This window comes from Artibeus jamaicensis, unplaced genomic scaffold, assembly GCF_021234435.1.
Source record: "Artibeus jamaicensis isolate MK-2021 breed Jamaican fruit bat unplaced genomic scaffold, CSHL_Jam_final contig_2259, whole genome shotgun sequence".
NCBI lineage: Eukaryota > Metazoa > Chordata > Mammalia > Chiroptera > Phyllostomidae > Artibeus > Artibeus jamaicensis.
In genome coordinates this window covers 909,147-924,223 of record NW_026521468.1, presented here as the reverse complement: position 1 = coordinate 924,223, position 15,077 = coordinate 909,147, and the positions used below count along the sequence as shown (strand labels likewise).

At 60.5% G+C, this 15,077-nt stretch overlaps 2 protein-coding genes across 2 annotated transcripts; one reads left to right on the top strand and one right to left on the bottom strand.

The window, feature by feature from the left end:
• Positions 1 to 274: 274 nt before the first annotated feature.
• FKBP10 (FKBP prolyl isomerase 10) lies at positions 275 to 7,492 on the bottom strand. Its single transcript, XM_037129803.2, has 10 exons — positions 7,187 to 7,492; positions 4,654 to 4,799; positions 4,167 to 4,356; positions 3,914 to 4,059; positions 3,385 to 3,574; positions 3,067 to 3,212; positions 2,384 to 2,576; positions 1,915 to 2,057; positions 1,553 to 1,716; positions 275 to 1,311 (listed from the first exon to the last, which is right to left on the bottom strand). The coding sequence occupies exons 1-10, from the start codon at positions 7,429 to 7,431 to the stop codon at positions 1,126 to 1,128; spliced, it is 1,749 nt and encodes a 582-aa protein (XP_036985698.2). The 5' UTR covers positions 7,432 to 7,492; the 3' UTR covers positions 275 to 1,125.
• A 1,014-nt stretch (positions 7,493 to 8,506) lies between these two features.
• P3H4 (prolyl 3-hydroxylase family member 4 (inactive)) lies at positions 8,507 to 14,627 on the top strand. Its single transcript, XM_037129805.2, has 8 exons — positions 8,507 to 9,063; positions 9,247 to 9,399; positions 9,510 to 9,681; positions 10,351 to 10,479; positions 11,445 to 11,590; positions 12,243 to 12,326; positions 13,730 to 13,874; positions 14,192 to 14,627. The coding sequence occupies exons 1-8, from the start codon at positions 8,584 to 8,586 to the stop codon at positions 14,212 to 14,214; spliced, it is 1,332 nt and encodes a 443-aa protein (XP_036985700.1). The 5' UTR covers positions 8,507 to 8,583; the 3' UTR covers positions 14,215 to 14,627.
• Positions 14,628 to 15,077: the final 450 nt, after the last annotated feature.

Here is a 15,077-nt window from a genome sequence, read left to right as displayed (position 1 = left end):
AGGAGACGAGGGTTATCTCTCCACACCTCCCCTGTGGCCCCTTCTCCTCCGGGGTCACTCACTCCCTACCCTCCCTCTGGCAGACTGGGGCTCCTGGCCCCGGGTCAGGACCCAGAGTTGGGCGTCAGGGAGGCAGGAACCTCTGGAGGGACGAGACTGAGACTTAGGGACACGGTGTCCTGAAGGGAGAGTCGTGGGGACAACCTGTGGTTCCTCTTTCCTCCCAGTCTTTGGGTCTGAAGGCCTCCCCCCAATGAAAGACCACTTCCCCAGGCCTCTGGTTTAGTCTTTTATTTGTCACAAAGGAGAAGGAGATCCAGCACCAGTTCAGCCTTTTGGGAGTGCACACTGCCCGCCCACCCCCAGCACCCGGCAGTCCCTGGTGCACCCTCCGGACTCGGCTCCAAACCAAGAACTTCATTTTATAGCCCCGGGATCCAGCTGCATGGGTTTCCTCACCACCATTTTTTAATTTTCCTCCTCTTCCTCAGTCCCTTAGCGAAGGCAGCCTTCCTTAGGGATGAAAGGTCACACGCAGGCCAGCCGGGACCTGCAGCTCCTGGGGGCACCCCAGCCTCGAGGGGGAATGGGCCAGGTGGGTGGGGACCGTACAGTGTTAGGGCTGCTCTCCTGGTGCCAACCCTCCGTGGCACCAGCCAGAGCTGTGGGGGGAGGGTGGGGGTTCTGCCTGCCCTGTTCATGCTTCTGGGAGCTGCCGTGACAGAGAGGGGGCAGGACTGGGGATGGTGAGGAGAAGGACAAAGAGAAGGAAGTTTGGGGAAATAAATGATGAGCTGGGACCAACCCGGTGGTGCCGTGGCATTGTGGGGGAGGGGCCGGCAATGGCCTGGTCCAACCCCAACCTCCACCGGTCCCCAGGTTGGCCCTGTGACTCCAAAACTCGTGAAGGAAGCGGTGTGGGTCGGACCAGGAAAACCAAGGAGAGGTCTGTGCGGTGGACGTCTCTCCGGGCTGGTAGGGAGGCCAGGGTGGTCACCTCTGACCGCTCTGCGGACGCTCTCAGACCTCATCCCAGAAGAGGGGCGGGTGCCCGCTGCAAGTCCCCCCGCCCACTGTCCCCCAGAAGTGGGCGCTGCTGCCCGGCCCGGGGCCCCAGCTCCATCCTCAGAGCTCCTCATGAACCAGCTCCTGGTCCTCATCCGACTTCAGCTTGAGCTCCTCGGCGGTGATCTTGCCGTCCTGGTTGCGGTCCTGGTTCTGGAACATGTCGCCTATGGTTTTCTCCGAGTCCTGCCCCGGCAAGAGGCGTCCTTTGCCCTCACTGACTTGAGCCTTGATGAAGGTGGAGAACTGGGGAGGAGGAGAGCCGGGGAGGGTGGGCATGAGGCGCAGGCCCAGGGCTCATGGGTGCCGCGGAGAAAGCAAGGCACGAGGCACCTAAGCACGAGGACCCAGCCGAGGGGCAGGAACACGGGCGCAGGCAGGAGGGTGGACACACACCTTGTTCTTGCCAGATGCCACCATGCAAGGTAGCTGCTTTTGGGGAGAGAATATGGGGATGGTCGCTTTAAGGACAGAACTCCTCACCCACCTCCTCTGGGGGGACCTCGCCATCTTTGTTGACGTCCAGGTCTTCGAACAGGTTGGCGGGAGGGTCATCATGCCACACAAACAGGTAGCCCTCGGGCAGCCCCTCCTCCCGGGACACCAGCTCCACCTCAAACAGCAGCACAGCGCTGCCAGGGACGCCCCGGGCTGGAGGGAGGCACAGAGGATAGAAGGAAACAGTCCCTTGGGGCCAGAGGCTGGGCCTGGCTTTGCAGCCCGCCCAGCATGCTCCCCAACTTGCAGGCCTCCGTCCCCGTCCTGGGGGCTGGAGAGGGGGCTGTGAGGCGTTCACAGAACCATCTGTCAGGGGCACAGGGATGGATCAGGCCTGTCCCCGCCTCTCACCTCCGCTCTCCCCGTGTGCCAGGTGCGGGGGGACCACAAGCTGCCGCCTCTCTCCCACACACATGCCCTGCAGGCCTGTGTCCAGGCCCTCGATCACCTTCTTGGCCCCAAGAGTGGCCTCCTGCGGGGCCTCATAGTCATGCCTGGGAAAAGAGCGGACTCCCGGGTCAGTGCCCCTCCTTGTCTCCCAGCAGTTCATACCCATCATGCCCCCCATTCCCTACCCACAGGTCACTCGTCCCAGTGCCCAACCCAGAGTGCTGGGCCCAGTGGCTCAAAGATGGGACACCCTTCTCGTCTTGCCATTGCCCCTGAAGTGTGGCCCTGAGGGCTCAGCTCCCCTGCTGCCAGCTTCACCCTCTCCCCCTTTCTTCCCTGTATGCTCCCCACAGATGGGAGCGTACAGAGAAGGGGGTGCTATGAGGACTCCCCTCACCCGGCCCACCCCCCCGCCCAGCCCCAGACCCACGAGGAGAAGAGCCTGGTGCCATCTAGCAGAGAGCAGTTGTAGTGGTAGCGAACGAAGTCCCCAATTTTGGAGGTCTCGTTGCAGGCCTCTGGGGCCCTCGACAGTGTCTTGATTTCCACTGGATCTGCAGGGTTGTGGAAGTCGATGACGTGGACATCAAAGATCAGCACAGCTGAGCCAGGGATCTTGTCTCCTGGGACCAGAATAGGGGGGTGCGGTCAGCTGGGAGTCTCGGGACGTCACTCGAGGTCTCCATGAAACCGCTCTGGGGTTTCCAGCGAGGGTGGGATGGGGTAGGGTGTGTGTCCGCGTGATCAGGTCTTCTAGGGAGGGGGGAGGGGGGACCTGCCAGGGGGAAAGCCCTTCACACTGTCTTGCAGCCTCCCAGGAACTTACCCAGCTGATCAAGGTGATCAGTCCCATTTTATAGGTGAGGACGCTGAGGCTTCCAGCAAGGCTGGGTCTCAATCCAGGTCTTTCTGCTTCCTGGGGCTATACTGTTTCTGCTCTTGCATAACCACCCCCCTCCCCAAACCCAGCGTGGAGGAGGAGGAGGGGGAGACTGCCCTAGAGAAGAGGATGGAGTCCGTGTGGCAGGAATGGAGTGGGTGACCGGTTTTTGTGATGAGAGGGGCAGAGCTGGGGAAGGTCACTGAGCGGGAGCGGAGGTACCACAGGCCTACCAGTCCCATTCTCCCCGTAGGCCAGGTGCGGGGGGACGGTGATCCTCCGGCGCTCCCCCATGCAGGCGCCCTGCAGCCCCTGGTCCATCCCCGGGATGATGTAGCCCTGCCCCACGTAGGTATTGTACGTGTGGTTTCGGGAGTAGCTGCAGGACAAGGCAGGGAGGCCAGTGAGGAGGTCAGCAAGGGCCCTGCCCTTGGAGGCAGCTCGGAGCCACCCTGGCTGCTACCTAGGTGACCCCCAGCTCCTGGCACTTTCCTTCCTGACAGCTTCTTGCCTACCCCCAGCCCCAACCCCCGCCTTGGGAGCCCCCTGACCTGGAATCAAAGAGGGTGCCGTCCATCAGCGAGCCGTTGTAGTGGTAACGCATGAAGTCGCCGGCCACGGCTCTGCGGACACAGCCGGGTGGTAAGTCCAGGGTCTCCAGCTGGACGGTGTCCTTCGGGTTGTGGACGTCGATTAGTAGGACATGGAAGACCAGGGAGGCCTGCGGGGGGATCACAGTCCCTGGGGAAGGGATAGGCTTGAACCATACAGGTGGAGAGCAAACCCCAGCTCCTTCTTGCCTCAGGAAGGCCTCTGTGGGAACCCTGCCCAGAGGTTCTAACCCTGCTCACCAGAGCCCCTGCCTTGCCCTCAGCAGCCCTGCTTCTTCCCCTGTGAGGCCTGAGCTAGATTTTCCCCTGGCCTTCGCATGAATCGGAAGGCACCCCATCTTAACGAGATGGTCACCAAGGGCCAGGTTTCACCTCCTTGGCTGGGTGCCCTGGCACAGCACGCAGCCCAGACAACTGCACGGGGCAGCCCGCTTCCGGAGCGTCCCCGGGAATCCTCGCCTGCCCTTACCATAGCCTTTCTCGCCATAGGCCAGGAATGGAGGGATGGTGATCTTCCTTCTCTCTCCAGGACACATGCCCAGCAGCCCCTGGTCCATGCCCTTGATCAGCCAGCCGGAGCCCACGTACGTGTCGTACGTGCCGCCTTTGCTGTAGCTGCAGAGAACCCGGCAGCCGTGATGCTGCTGGAGGCGGGTGGGATGGGCCCCGGACCCCCTCCCACGCCACAGCCCCCCGCACCCCAGGGCTCCCTCCACCCTTACCTAGTGTCAAAGGTGGTGCCGGCCAGCAGGGTGCCGTTGTAGTGGTAGCGGACGAAGTCACCGTCCTGGACCGTGCGGGGGCAGAGGGGCGGGCGCAGCAGGGTGCTCACCTGCACAGTGTCCGCCTTGTTCCACACGTCCAGCAGGACCACGTCAAAGTAGAGCGTGGCGTCCGGGGGAATGAGCCCCGCTGTGAGGGCCAGGCAGCAGGAGCTTAGCCCCCTCTCCACCCCTATGGGTCCCCTTCTTCCTGATCAAGCTGTGATCCCACCCAGGGTCCCGTTACTGTTATTTCCTTTCCTTCCACGGAGGGCGGGGGTGGCAGGAGACAGACACTGCAGTTGCAGGCCGGCTGTGGTTCACATTTTGTAGGCAGGTGACCTTGGGCAAGTCACTCTCCCTCTCTAAGCTTCAGTCCTTTCAGCCATGAGGTCCTTGGCTCCACCCCCCGGCACCCTCTTTGCCCGCGGTGCCCGGCCCCTCTCACCGACGCCGATGCTGCCGTAGGCCAGGTGGGGAGGCACGATGAGGCGCCGCCGCTCGTTGACGCACATGCCCATGAGGCCTCGGTCCATGCCAGTGATGAGACGCCCCACACCCACCACGATGGCCACCAGAGTGCTGCGGTCATAACTGGGGAGACAGAGGGGACGGATGGGATACCTTGAACTCAGGGGAGGGTACACGCAGCCAGATGCTTCCCTCTGCCCTGGTCGCATACACGCTTAGTAGGTACGTACACGTACACACCTGCGTACGCAACCCCTCTCCGTACACGAGTGTGGATTCACACACTCCTCACCTCCCCCCAGAGGTCAGCCGGGACCTCCAGCTTAAGAGGCTGGGCCGTTACAAAAAGGAAGTCCCGCGAACTCTAGGCGAGGGGTGGGTGCAGGCCTGCCCGTCTGCTGCTGCTCTCCCGAGGGGAAGGTAAGGACCTCATGGGGGACAAAGGGGACACTTATCGAGCATGTAGGACATGCTGGTTAAATGCTTGGCATTTCATTTTTTATTTTTAAATATATATATATATATTTTTATTTTTAGAGAAAGGGGAAGGAAAGGAGAGAGGGATGGAAACATCAATGTGTGGTTGCCTCTCACACGCCCCCTACTGGGGACCTGGCCCACAGCCCGGGCACTTGCCCTGACTGGGAATTGAACCTGCGACTCTCTGGTTTGCAGGCCTGTGCTCAATCCACTGAGCCACTCCAGCCAGGGCTAAATGCTTGGCATTTTTGCATTCATGGTTTTCTTTAATTCTTTCCCCTGTGAGGTGAACATGATGGTTTTCATTTTTCTTATAAGAAAAAAAAAAACTGAGACACTGTTCTTTCTTTATGAGAAAAACCTTTTTTTATGAGAAAAACCGAGACTTGCCGCACTCAAGGTCACAGCTCACATGTGGTCTGCAGGGCGCCGAAGCCCGTGTGCCGGGGCTGCACCAGGGGTGAGCCAAGGAGGAAAGGAAGGGGAAGCAGGGCGGGTGGGGGACCAGGACTGGATTTCAACTCTGAAAGAGCCTGTTCTGAAACTGCCGTGGCTTTATTTGTTTGTAGTTACAGTTTTCATTTATTTTAAGTTTGCAGAAGTTAAGGGAGGCTGGAAGTCTGATCAAAGAGGGGCATGGATGGTGGAAGTTTTCCAGGCTCAGCTCTGCATAAACTGGGCCCAGCCTGGCTCCCAGGGACCCCCCCAGGGACACCATCCCCCAAAGCCACACCCCTCCCCCACTCCTGGCAGTGGAGGACTCGGGACTGTGCGGCTGGCAGCTGCCTACCCCTCATTCTGCCCACAGAGCTGTTTTTACCGCTGCCCTGCTTCCTTCATGGTGCCCTGTGAGGGCCCAAGCGCCCATCAAACACTTTCAGGGCATCTGGTCCTCCCCAGGGTCAAGGCTAATGTGCATTGAACCCTTTTGGACTTCCAGGCACTGTCTCAAGTCCACTTTCATTCATCAGCTAGTTTGAGTCCTATCGTCAGCCTTAGGCAGTAGGGACTCGCTTTTTTCCGCTTGTTTATAATAATCTCTATTTTTCAGATTTAAAAAAAAGTGAAGCTTCAAGAGGCAATACTTCTTATCCGTAGTCACAGCCTGAATTTGAACCCAAGGTCCTGGACTCTGGAATTTGTGTTCTTACCCAATATACCGCCTGTCCCCAAAGCCATGGCCACTGATTTCCCCTGGGCCGACTTGTGTGTTTCAGGGAAGGGTCTGGGAGGAACTGACTTCTTGGGTGTGGTGTGGGGGTTTGTGTGTGTCACTGAGACCCAAGGTTCAACCCAGCCCTGCCCTGCCCCCCCCCCCAACAAAAGAGGACTTGCCAGAGCTTCTGGACCAGCCCAGAAGCTGGTCTCTCAAACCCCAAGGCTTGCAAGATGGGCAGCAGCCCTGGCCTGAGAGCTAAGTAAGATGGAGGGAGCTGGGGGTGCAGGGAAACCCGGAGAGAGCAGTGTGCAAACCCTCTGAGGGTGGCAGGTCCGACCCGGTGACACGTGGACAGACAGGGTCGCTACACATCCAGATCCATCCAGCTGCCCTGTTGTGATGCAGGCCACTTAGCCGAAGGGTGCCACTCACTGCACCCCCTCCCGCCCCCCAAAGCTCCACTCCCTGTTCTCTGATGACAAAGGCACTGAAACTGGGGGCTGGAACCTGAAGGGAGGCAGGGTGGGTGGGCATGTGGGGGTCCCAGGCTGAGACCACTGGAGGGTTCACATGTATCAGAGACCACGCTCTTCCCCCCAACCCTGTGGACCAGAATGTCCCCCTCCTGGTGTCTTTAAGTAAAGGAATGGTAAGTAGAGCAGTTCACCCGGATTATCATACATCCTGGGGAATATGAGGAGCTCGTGTGAAGGAAACTGGGGTCCTTGGAGAGGCAAAAGTTTGAAACTGAGAGCTGTACTTGGAGGGAGTACCCGAATGCAGACACCGCTTAAAAGGGCAACGAAACCCCCAGGGCCTAAGAGGGCTCCGGGGGGAGGAGTGGTGAGTCTGGGGCCACCCAACCCATTACCTCGAATCAAACTTCTTGCCATCCTGGAAAGTGCCGTTGTAGTGGTAGCGCACAAAATCCCCCATCTGCACCTCCCTGGGGCAGGCCCTGGGGATGTGGTACCTCTCGATGACCACGTCTTCCAGGGGGCCCCCGGCCGGGCTGGCGCGGCCCAGCCCCCTCCCCACGGCGTGCAAAAGCAGCAGCAGCATCTGCAGCAGTGGGGGCCAGAGGAAGGTGTGGCTGGGGGACCACGCCGGGAACATGGTGCCTGGAGCTGGGACGGCGGGCAGTGAGGCCGAGAGAAAGAAGGGCCGCCACCAAGCTCCTTCCCCCCCCTCCCCTACTCCCCAGCTGGCTCCCCCTCTTCCTGTCCTCTTTCCCCACCCCCCGCCCTGGCCAGTCCACGTGGAATGGGGGCTGGGGAGACTGAGCTGGCGGGGTGAGGGCGGGGGTGGAATAGAAAGAGAGGGCCAGGCCCAGAGTTTTGAAGACCGAGGAATGTATCACAAAGAACTCCAGATTCCCTTCTCATCCCCCCACCCGGCCTGAGAGTCCTGGGGCCTAGCCGGGGAGGGAGGTTCCAGAAAGATGAGAAGTCCGACTTGACTCCCTACCAAAAAAAATTTAAAATCCTCCGGAGCCCCGGGGTCCTAAAGCCAGGCTGAGGCATCTCTTGCTTCTTTTGCTGGTACCCCACCCTCCCCAATCAGAAGCTTCTTCAGAGGGCTGGCGAGGCTTCGCAATCTGAGGCTGTTCCCCATCCCTACTGTCCCACGGACGGCTTCTCCAGCCAGGGACGAGGAGCCGCTTCGTCCTGCAGAAGCTGGACTTTCTGACGTGGGATGGAGATTCAGTAGGAGGAGGTGGTGAGAGCGGACGGTGTGCCGGACGGAATCAGGTGTGCGCCCCCCGGCGCGGGCTAGGCGAGCACCCGGAGTGACCCCTTCAAGACTGGGCGTGGGGCGTGTGCAGAAGGGGCGCTGTAATGAACGGAAAACTAGGTCTCAGCGCTTGGGCAGAATAGCAGGAGGTAGCACTTCTTTCACGACCTTAAGGTGGGGGGGGATCGTGAAAGAACACGTCTTTGTGTGTGTGTGTGTGGGGGGGGGTTTCTAGGCTCCCCAACCTTGCGGGAAGCGTCCTCCACCCCAAATCTGTCGAGGGGAAGCCGCAAGCACAGGGGGCCGGACCAACGCGGGGAACTGAACATACCATAGCGCCCTCCGAAAAGGGGAGACGCAGCCCTGCGCCCCTCCGGGGACCTGACCTGGGCCACTACGAGCCTGCCTGCCACAGCGCCCGGCGCTAAGACCCAGCGGGCACGCCGGCTCCGCCCCCGCCCCGTCCGCCCGCCCGCCGGCCGGGCGCCGACACTTTCTCCGCTCCGGGAGCGGGCCGGCCGGCGCGGTAGGGGCATGGGGAGGACGGCTTGGGTGCTGCTGTGGCTGCTGCTGGGCAGCTCCGAGGCGCAGTACGAGAAGTACAGTTTCCGGGGCTTCCCGCCCGAGGACCTGATGCCGCTGGCTGCGGCCTACGGGCACGCGCTGGAGCAGTACGAGGGCGAGAGCTGGCGCGAGAGCGCGCGCTACCTGGAAGCGGCGCTGCGGCTGCACCGGCTGCTGCGGGACAGCGAGGCCTTCTGCCACGCGAACTGCAGCGGGCCCGCGCCGCCTGCCGCCTCGGCCCTGGGGCCGGAGCCCGGCCCCGACGGCGGCCACGACGACGAGTGGGCCCGCGAGCTGCAGCTCTTCGGCCACGTCCTGGAGCGCGCCGCCTGCCTGCGGCGCTGCAAGCGGACGCTGCCCGCCTTCCAGGTGCCCTACCCGCCGCGCCAGCTGCTACGTGACTTCCAGAGCCGCCTGCCCTACCAGTATCTGCACTACGCGCAGTTCAAGGTGGGCTCCCACCCCCGAGTTCCCCACGCGCTCCCGCGCCCTGCTGGGCCTCATCGCCCCCAGCCGGCGTCGGGTTTCCCGTCCGTCAAGGCTGATCGGGTGCTGTCCTCGGTCCCCAAGCCTGCTTGTGCGCTGAGGGCAGCCGGCTGTGGCCCTACTGACCAACTCTGTCCCCACCTCCAGGCTAATCGGCTGGAGAAGGCGTTGGCCGCGGCCTACACCTTCCTTCAGAAGAACCCCAAGCACGAGCTAACCGCCAAGTATCTGAACTATTACCGGGGGCTGCTGGACGCGTCTGAGGAGCCCCTCACCGACTTGGAGGCACAGCCCTATGAGGTGGGGTGTGGGGGCAGGGCTGGCCCTGAAGTGCCCCCCTAATCTCCCCATAGGACTTGCAGAGGAGGGGAGTGTTGGATTCCCCTGACCCCCACCACGCTCCCCTCCAGGCCGTGTTCCTCAGGGCGGTCAAGCTCTACAACAGCGGGGATTTCCGCAGTAGTGCAGAGGACATGGAGCGGGCCCTGGCCGAGTACCTGGCTGTCTTCGCCCGGTGTCTGGCCGGCTGCGAGGGTGCCCATGAGCAGGTGGACTTCAAGGATTTCTACCCTGCCATAGCAGGTACCCCCACCCAAACCCACGGAGCATCCCTTCCAACCACCCCTGGGCCCTGCTCAGAGCAACTCGGGCCCCAGAGCATTTATGGAGCCCCTACAAAGAGCTTTGGAGGTAGTCAGAAGTCATTGTCACCCCACCTCTGGGAGCATGCAGCGTGACAGTGGAACAGATCCCCAGCCGCTGGGTGCAGAAGGGCTGAGTCAGGGGTGTCCAAGGTGCTGGGCGTTGGTGGAGAGAGGCAGTGACATCCCAAGAAGCACCCAGGGAGGTGGGTGCACAAACTTCCCAGGCAGAGGTCAACGCAGGTGCAAAGGTGCCCAGCTGAGATGGGAAGCTGCCCAGCACTTGTGCACCAAAAGCTGTCTGTGGCCAGAAATCACATAGTCTGGGGGTTTCTAACTGCTGGGGTCCCTCGGAGGGAAGCAGGATGGGCTTTGCTGAGCGTTTCCATCTGGGCCTTGGTCCTGCATCCAAACCTCACCCACCACTCTTCAGAGAGCCGAGCTGGGGCAGTGAGTCAGCCCTGTCCTCAGTAGCCTTCCTCAGTGCTGCTTATCCTGCCCTCCTGCTCTCCTGTGATTGCAACGGGCTCTGCAGGCAGAGCTGGGCCTGGAGCATCTCTACCACCCCGTCCGGTTGTTCGGCTTCTCACCACTGCTTCCCACCCCACAGATCTCTTTGCAGAATCTCTGCAGTGCAAGGTGGACTGTGAGGCCGACTTGACCCCCAATGTGGGTGGCTTCTTCGTGGAGAAGTTCGTGGCCACCATGTATCACTACCTGCAGTTTGCCTACTATAAGTGTGAGCTTCCTGGTGGGCGGGGGTCGGGCAGGGCAGGGCAGGGGGAGCAGAGAGCACTGCACTGGGAGCATCACAGTCACAGGAAGCTGTCCCTCAGAATTGAGGCCCCTGGGGAGTGGGAGGGTGATGGGAGACACCCATCCACCCATCCGGCGCTGGTGGGTCAGGTGAGGGGCTTGTGGGAGAGACTAGAGAGCAGCCTTGGGGGAGATTCCAGGGCCTCTTGGATGCCTTGGACTGCCCTGTCTGACTAGATAGCCAATAGCTGCAAGCACTGGATAGTTTACAAAGCTCTGCCACATCTGTTTCTCTCACTCGATCCACTCACCACCCTCATCATCCATCCTCACTACTGTCCATGCAACTGCCATTATTGAACCCATTCTCCAGATGAGAAACTGAGGCTCATAGAGGGCAAGGGGCCATTAGTCACATAGCTAATAAAAAGGAGCACCAGGACTTAAAGCTTTCCTCATTTGTGGGAGACCCTGGCCTCAAGGGGGGCTGAGATGGTCAGTCTCCAGGTTCCCGCAATGCAGAGATGCCATGATTCGAGAGGCTGCACTGGAGTGGGGGGGCTGAGCACCAAGGGACCAGGGGACCATTCCTGGGTTCAGTTGGCTAAGAAGTTGAGGTCCGCCACTGGCCTCTAATTCCCCAGGGACATTATTCTCCAGCTGTGTGACCTTGAGTGATTTACCCACCCTCTCTGGGCCTTGAATTTCTTGTCTGTAAAATGAGGATGACAGTAATGTTGAGCCTTAAATGAGGGCCTGGCACACAGGAAGGGCCCAATACATCCTCGCTTGTATTACCTTTGGGCGGGATGGGGTGCCCACAGGTAGTCTGGAAGACGGCTAGGGAGGCCGGGGCGCTGCACTGCGTGGGGAGGTAGGGGTGGGCGAGGTGAAGGCGGACAGTGCCAGCAGTGCCAGGGCTGCCCCTCACCCCTCATCTGTCTGCAGTGAACGACGTCCGCCAGGCTGCCCGCAGCGCCGCCAGCTACATGCTCTTTGACCCAGAGGACAGTGTCATGCAGCAGAACCTGGTGTATTACCGCTTCCACAGGGCTCGCTGGGGCCTGGAGGAGGAGGACTTCCAGCCCCGGGAGGTGGGCATCGCCTTTCGAGGCGCTCTTGGGACCCCGTGGTTTGGTGAAAACCTCTGGCTTCCTCAGAAGGCAGGATGGGAAGTGAAAAGAAAAAATGTGGGTTGTGCTTCGAGCCCTGGGTTCAGACCCAGCCCCACCAGCCGCGTGGTCCTGGGAACCCTGCTAATGCTTCTGAATCTGTTGCCTCTCGTGCAAAACGGGGATGGGACTACCTACCTTGCCAGCACAGCCTGGGATGTGGGAGGTATACAAATATCTGTTCGTTCCTGCCTGCTCACCTCTACCCTCATCATCCTCACTATTGGCCTTTGCCCTTCTTCCCTGGGGAACCCCAACCTGCACCAACCGGGAAACCCCTTGGGGGGGTCTAGGGCAACACTGGCAAACAGGGCCCACGTGTGCTCTTGCCTGTTTCCTTGTCAGTGGCAGACATTGCTCATCATTCAAGGCACCCTTTTCTCACGGATCTTCAGAATCCTTCTTAACCCAGCTCTCCAAGCAGCTTCAATTTTTCAATCAGCATGAGAGCTGGTACCTGTTCCAGGCTCCTTGATCTGGGAAAGGGCCAGAGGACGCACATCCTAGGTGCTCTGGCTCTTCCACCATCTGGCAGCAGGGTCCAGCTCACCTCACTGTCCTTCCTTCCTCCCAGGAGGCCACGTCCTACCACAGCCAGACGGCTGAGCTGCGGGAGCTGCTGGAGTTTGCACACATGTACCTGCAGTCAGATGATGAGGTAAGTGCCCTCCCCCGCCTTCCAGGGCTGGGTGGCAGGGCTGGGAGGCCGCTTGGTCGTTCTTGGGTCACTTTGGCAGAGGTCAGCCTGGCAGTCAGCTGTTGGGAAGCAGGAGAGATTCTTCTGTCCCTTGTCTACACCTCCTCTTGTTTCCCGACTCAGTGTTCTCACGTGCCCCTCTCTGTATGTCTGAATTGTGTCTCCCCTGGGCCCAGCTCGGGGCGCCTCCTCCAGTATTCCCTTACTGTATGCCCTGGCTGTGTTTTCTGGGCTTGCAGTGCCAGCTCTGACCCTCCGTGCCTCCCTGGGCCTGGACTTACTCACAGTCCTGGCCCACCCCACCACGGCCCCTTTCTCCAGTCCATCTCCTAGAGACCTGTGCTCTCAGACAGGGGACCAGGTTACTCCCGGCTCTGGCACAGCACCTGGCACAACGGGGCTGGTGCTCAGAAGCCGAGTTTGAGTGAGGGAATGAGTGCAGGACACCAGGAAGGAAGGTGCGCAGCGTGTTACTCTGATTCTGAGTGAGGGTTTGGAAATCTGAATTCTCTCAGCTGGTCCTGCTCAGGGCATCTTTATCCACCCCCTCCCTTGTTCCAGCACCCACACTCCCCTCTCCGAACGTGGGGGCTGGGTCTACACTCTTAGCATCCAGGTTGGTGCTCACCAAACTTGGCTCCACCACTTCCCAAGTGGGCCAAGTCTCAGATAACCCTCAGGTTTCCATTTCTTCATCCATCGACCAGGGAGAATAATGCCCATCTCACGTCATGTGGTTAGAATGAAATGAGATCACGTTTGTGAAGCACGTAGTCTAGAGATGGCCTGTGGTAGGCACTCAGCGAGTAGTAGCCATTTCAACTGCTGTAATGCGTGTTTGGGGCTGGGGCAAATCGGTGAGAGGCACAGTCCCTCTCCTAAGTGGAGGCTGTGGGGGGAGGCACAAAATCCTTTTCCTTGTGGGAGAGGTCAGCACAGGACCCCAGAGGACCCCCAGACCCAGCCAGGGCCATAACAAGGGCTGAACCCCGGAGCTGATACCTGGGGCCAGAGGGATACACGTGAGCTATCCAGGCACTGGGCAGTAAAGGCATCCCTGGCTGGGAAGAGCATGAGCAGACAGTATGCACGGACTAGCAGTGTTCTCGCAGGGGTCTCTATACTTAAAGGGTGGGCTGGGGAGGGGGTGATGCTATGCTGACGCTGAATCTTTGCTGGTTGGGCCCCAGGTATCCATCAGGGAGGGGGCAGCTTGGGAGGAGGACTTCGTGGGTGAAACCCTCACGTGGTTCCTGCAAGAGATCTTGAGACAGAGACCAGCAGGGAGGGCCTCTTGGCCAGGGTGGGAGCTGACCCAGGTTCGTTCCTTCTGTGATCTGGTTTCACGCCCGGGGCTGCTTTAGATGGAGCTGGAGGAGACAGAAGTGCCCTTGGAGCCTGAGGACCACCCATCTGATGCCGAGTTTGAGGGGGAGGGCGACTACGAGGAGGGCATCTATGCTGACTGGTGGCAGGAGCTGGACGCCAAGGGTGATGAGGCCGAGGCCGGTCAGTGCCGTGAGCCATCTTGGTGGCGTGGGGAGGCAGCCTGGGGTGGAGGTGGAGGACAGCAGGATCGGGCACTGGGCTACAGAGGCCGGGGAACATGCATGTCGGATGCTGGGACCCCCTTCCTCTGGGGCTTCCAGGCAGTTGACAACCCCTGACCCACTTGGTAGGGGGTGGCGTCCTTCCTGGGGGCAGGAGCCAGCTGAGACCTGGTCCTGGGGAGCCTTACTCCTGCCCGCCCCACCTCCCCACAGGACAGCACCCAGACACCTGTTGGGAGCGGGCGGGGGCTCACGCCAGTGCTCTCTCCTTTGCAGAGCCGGAGCCTGAACTCGCATGAAAAGAGGGCCATCCCTGCACCTCTCAAGAGCTGGGGAATCCTGGGCCCGATGGGGGACCACCCTCACCAGCCTGGGCAGCAGCAAGAACTATTTATTAAAAGTGTAAAATGGACATAGCTGCCCAGGCGCCCTCTGGTCCCACCTGTGAGCTCCGCTCCACCGACCCCTCCAGCCTCCTCGCCGGGTCTCTGGTCCCCAGGATGGTGGTGCTGCGGGCAACTGGCAGCCTGTCCTCCTCCCGGTGCACGTCTCCTTGGGGAGACGATTCCAGCCCCTCCTCGTTGGGGGTCTCGGCTTGAACTGCAGAGACAGCGGAGGGGCAGCCGGTGTCATGAAGAACGCTGGGCCCGTAGTCCAGTGGTTCCTGGCGCACTGGCCGTGGGTGCTCAATAAATGTTTCTTGTTGAATGAATGGCAAGCCCTGGGGTCCACTCTCCCCTGGGCTGTGTGGTGAGGGTGCAGATCCTTCCCTCTGCCCCCATCTCCCCTCATGTGTAAATGCAGAGGCAGGTGAGGGGGCACAGTCTGCCCTCTGCCGACCCTGGGCGTCTGCGACCGGGAGGAGCCGCACCTTGTCATTGCAATTGGCCACCAGGGGGCGTAAGGACTCAGGTTCCACCTTGAATCCTGGGAAGAGTAGTTTCAGAGTTCTCAGATGGGTTCTGTATTTTCCTAGTTCATTCAGCATCATCACTTCCCTCGTGGAATGTGGCGAGTGAGTGGAAGGGGCCGAGGACACTTACTTCTGGTTTCCATGTTCCAGGCATTGGCCCAGGTTCCTTGGGATCAGTGGGCACGCCCTGCCGGCTGTGCCGATTCTCCACAATGCGGCCTCTGCAGCTAGAGGGGCCCTGGGACTACA